This window comes from Octodon degus, unplaced genomic scaffold (assembly GCF_000260255.1).
Source record: "Octodon degus isolate 3935 unplaced genomic scaffold, OctDeg1.0 scaffold00026, whole genome shotgun sequence".
NCBI lineage: Eukaryota > Metazoa > Chordata > Mammalia > Rodentia > Octodontidae > Octodon > Octodon degus.
Window position 1 is genome coordinate 292,973 of NW_004524602.1, and position 4,781 is coordinate 297,753.

General features: G+C 55.0%; 1 protein-coding gene across 2 annotated transcripts in view; it reads right to left on the bottom strand.

Annotated features, from left to right (window-relative positions):
• Nucleotides 1-3,994, bottom strand: part of Cib2 (calcium and integrin binding family member 2) — a 13,472-nt gene extending 9,478 nt beyond the window's left edge. Inside the window, exon 1 of one of the 2 annotated variants that reach the window (XM_004628693.2) lies at nucleotides 3,851-3,994. In XM_004628693.2, the coding sequence (XP_004628750.1) occupies nucleotides 3,851-3,901 (51 nt within the window). In that variant the 5' untranslated portion in view covers nucleotides 3,902-3,994. The remainder of the gene's footprint in view (nucleotides 1-3,850) is intronic. The other variant, XM_023712687.1, reaches the window with a different exon arrangement.
• Between the last annotated feature and the right edge of the window lie 787 nt (nucleotides 3,995-4,781).

Consider the following 4,781-nt stretch of genomic DNA (forward strand, 5'->3'; position numbering starts at 1 on the left):
TTTTTTTTTTTTTTTGTGGAACCAGGGATTGAACTCAGGCCCTTGTGCTTGCCAGGGAAGCGCATATTCCACTGAGCCATCTCCCCGGCCCGTTCTTCTTCTTTTATTTATTTATTTTAAATGTATTTGGTACAGGGCCTCACTACACAGCTTAGACTCATAGTGATCCTCCTGCCTTCAGACACTTCAGTGCTGGGATTACAGACATGCACCACCAGGCCCAGTCTCGGTGGCTGGCTCAGTGCACCCATGATAGGCCAATGTGGCCTGTGGTGCCAGTGATCGAATCCTGGTCCCTGTGATTACCTGCTTAGTCCATTAAGCTATCTCACCTGCCCTGCCTTATCCCTCTTAGAAGCCAGCAGGGGTGGTGGTGGTGCTGTTGCTGGTACTGCTTTTTTTAGTTTTGTCAGTGGTTCTTTTGTGGGAGACAGGAGAGGCTCAGGGAGCACAGACAGGAAATTCCCTGGCTAGCAGGCCTAGGACAAAGACAGGAAGGGACCATGTGGGCAGACTCCTCAGCAGGCCTCAGACCTGAAGCAGGCAACAGAGAAGCAGGGGGGCCTTGCTTTTCAGGTGTAGCGCCCCCCCTACACACACGCGCACGTGCACACACACACACAGAGCAAGACTTCCATGAGACAGGTCCTTGCTGACTTGCCCCTCCTCTGACCTGTGGATCCCATCTCCCCTCTTCCCCAACTCCCCTCTCCTCTCTCTCTCCTACAGCCTGATTAGAAAACACAGCCCCTACCATGTACTGGCCTGGCTCAGGAGCTCCTGATCCATGGGCGCTGCTGGCTAAAGATGAGCAAGTTCCCCCTATAACCCTAGTCCCTTGTCACATTTGCCCATGTTGCTCCCCACCAATGGTCCTTAAGACATGTGAACTTGATGGAAATGTGGACTCTCAGGCTCCACTCCTACTTCTGAGTCAGACACACAGAGGGAGCCCAGGAACCTGCATTTCCAACATTGTCCAGTGAAGTGATGTGAGTAAATGTGAGGACATCTGATCTGGAACAGAGTCACCAGGGAAGCTGCTTAGAATCTGTGCACTCTGTGACCCCCTCAGTACCCCAGACCATTTAAACAGGAATTCCTGGGGTCCACCTGGGCACCAGGGGTCTTCAAAGCTGCTTGGGAAATTCTAAGATTCAGCCAGGCCAAGACCACATTTATTATGGACCTGGCTCTAAATATTCTAACCAGGGGCTGGTGAGATGGCTCAGTGGTCTAAAGCACCTACTTAGAACAAGCTTAGCAAAGCACAGGGATCGCGGTTCAATCCCCCATCACCACATGCCAGCCAGCCCCGCCCCCTGGTGGGCTGAGCTGGAGGACACACACACATAAATAAATAAAATAAATAAATAAATAAATAAATAAATAAATAAATAAAATATTCTAGCCAGCTTTGGCTGGGTGTAGTGGTGTATACCTGCAATCCCAACACTTAGGAGTTCAAGGTAGGAGGATCACTGCGAGTTTAAGGCCAACCTGGGCTACACAGTGTGTTCAAGTTCTGCCTAAACTACACAGTGAGACCCTGTCACAAAAAAAATAAAATGAAATAACCATCAACATTGGTTGACCCCTAGACAGAGGTGGCGGACCAGGCTAGAGAAGGGGTGCTGGCTGTTAGCTCTTCAGGGAGCCTGAAACATGGAATGAGAACTGAAGCCAAAGACCACGGAGTCCAGGCCAGCCTGGTGCTCTGGAGTTAGCACAGGTAGTCACCCCAAGATACTATGGATTCACTGAGAGAGGAGGGAGTCACATCTGTGCTTTAGAAAAGTTCCTTGTGTCCTGCACAGCTATCCCCAAACAGCTTCTCTGAGGACTCAACAACAACAAGTCCCTGGCTGGCACAAAATTGGTGCTGCTCTGCCGTGGGATAATTGTCAAAGAAACCATGTGCTTTCCAATGGTGATGTGTGTAGTGTCTGCTGAAAGGAAGAGGAAGGGAGGAGGGAAGAGAAGAGGGAAGATGGAAGAGGGAGGAGGAGAGAGACTCAAGAGATGGGAGTGCAATCAGGCCTCTCAGGAGAAGAAGAGGCCGGACCCAGGGCCCAGCGTAGGATAGGAGATGGATTGCCAGGTAACAGGAACATGAGGCTGAGTTACAGGCCTGTTCCTAAGAGAAAATGTGAGTTGAGCAAAGTGTTCTAATGGCTGGAGGAGCAGCAGTGGGTTTGGAGCAGTTGGGCCTGTTTTAGAGTTTGAAGGGCCTGGGCAATTGGGTGTGCAAAGCAGAAAAATTATGTAGATGGGAGCCTAAGCTTTGGGTATCTTTGGTCTCTGGAAACCAGAAAGGGGATATCCCACCTTGGAAAGGAAAGACTCAGGCTGAGAGGTCCCAGGAAACTAGGGGTCCCTTGGGGGTAGGGCAGCTATAACACAGGGTCACCCCATGCAGCCCTACAGCCAGGCCGGGGAACTAGAGGGAGGAGATAGGGCTCTCAGATTTCATGGCTCTCATTTCTCCCACCCTGCCTAGCAGGGCCCTGGCAAAGGACCAGAACCCAACACTGGGCCTGGCTCTGCTGGGTAACCCAATGCCAGGCTGATCAGATGGGGAACCAGGTCCCCACCACCACTAGGGCATATTTTACTTCTGGGCTGCTGGTCTGTGCCACCTCCAGCCTTTATCCCAGCCACCTCTCCACCTGGAAAGTCTTCACCAGGCCCCATTAGCCAAATGCCAATTCCAAGGGCCTGCCCAGCACTGCCCTGTTCCTGCATCTTCCAGCCCTAACAGAAGTCCCTTCCCCACCAGCCTCTACCCACCAACACTCTTCCCTGGGACATACTCTGCCACCTGCTTCTACCACAAGGGCAGTGCTGGAGGTGACAGCCGGTCTCACTCACTAAAGATTCTGAATGCTCAGCCTACATCATCAGAAGGAAGGGAGAAGCCTGGCCACAGCAGTAATGAGCTCTCTGTCTCCTTAGCATCGGGCTACGAATCCACCCCAGTGCAGTCAATATGTTAATGCCACAGTGGGGTCTAGAATACAACCAGCACACCTGGGCAGATCCTCTCTTCCTGCCCCGGGCCTCCTGCTAGAGCTGAGAATCCTGTGTTACTGATGAGAGCTTCAGGTGAGAAGGGCCTTTCATGGCATCTTTGCCCATAACAGAGGACCGATGCCCACAGACACATTCATGAAGCCACAGGTGCCTCCTGTGTCCCTTTCTCTTGGGAACAGAGGGACCCACATCCTGCCTCCTGCCTGAGGATCAAAGAGGAGCCATCAGGGTTGGGCCTTGAGGTCTGAGGATGGCAGAGACTCCCAGGCCAGAGACAGCACGAGAAAGGCAGCAACTACAGGGTATCCTTTGGTGGCCGCGGGCAGAGGCAAGCCAAGACTTGGGAGGCTGCGATGCAGGCAGGTGTCGAGGGTGGGGGATTCCAGCCTACAGTCTCAGAAGTCCCCATGCAAGTGAGCAGTGGGCTGTCATCTCGACAGGGGCCTCAGGGAGTTTGCTGGGGCACAGAAGGCACAGGGATGCCACTGGATCCCCTGCTTGCTCCAGGTGTTTCTTCCCATAAAAGCCAAGCTGAGCCCCATAGAGAGAGGACCTGTTCCCTCACTTAAGCTCCCTGCAGCCCTGTATTCGCTGACTGACTCTCCATCTTCCTAGCGGGGTTGTGGACATGCAGCCCGGGACGATGGCCTCAGGCTGCGCGGGAGGGCAGAGGACAGAAAGCGAGGCCCAACAATCACCAGCTAGGATGAGCCTAGTCCCTGGTAGGGAAACTGAGGCGGGGTTGGGAGAGGTCACCCGCCCAAGGTCGGGAGCACGCGGAGCCCTGACTTCAGCGGCCCTGCGGGGCCCTGCTTACCTGGTAGTTGTCCAGCTGCTCTTCGGTGAAGATGGTCTGCTTGTTCCCCATGGCGCCGGCCTGGAGCCGGGAGCCCCGCGCCCCCGCCCTCGCCAGCCGGAGCGGGCAGAGCCCGCGACCGGTCGTCTCCTTGTGTAGCCCAAAGGGGGCGCGCGCGGGGTGTGGCCGGAGCTGGGGGCGTGGCCGGGGCGTGGCTGGGGAAAGGCCCAAAAGAGGGGCGGGGCCTAGTTTGAGGGGAGAGGCGGGTGGCCGGGCCGGGTGGGAGGGACCAAGGGCGCAGCCAGGGAAGGATGGGCGGGGCTTTGAGAAAGGTAGGGTGGGGCCGGAGAGGGAAGAGCAAGACCTAGCCTAAGGGGCGGGGCCTAACCTGAGAGGGGCGTGGACTGGAGGGCAGCAGGCACCACCTACCTTGCACTACCCGGAGCACCCTTGACTTCCGGTGGTGAGGGAACCAGTGCCCAGCGTGGCAGTTCCCTCAGGGTATAGGAGGCAAGGTGCCGGGGCTGTGTCGGGAATACCGCGGGCAGTACCCCCCCATCACGCGACCTTGGCGCACTCTTGCCGGGTCGCTGTCCCCCGGGCTGTCCTCACCTGGCCCTGATCCCGCGGGCCGTCTCGCTTGTCCCTTAGGGAGGAACACCGGGTTAGCTGGGTTTGAGATGGAAAGCGCTCAGGGTGTCCTTGGAAGCGTGGCAAAGTCCAGGACGTTTTCTTGGGTTTTAAACACATGCCATTTAAAGAGAGAAAACTTTACTCTGGTAGGATGGTGGGTTGGGCTTGAGAAATAACTGGATTAGGACAGGTTTGCAGCAGAAAATCATATAGATGTATTGAATGTAAGGTTTACGGGACACAGGCTGCCTAAGGAAACAAAATACTGAGAATTTGCAAAGCTGAAGCCATTGTGAGAAAGTCACAGGAAGATATGGGG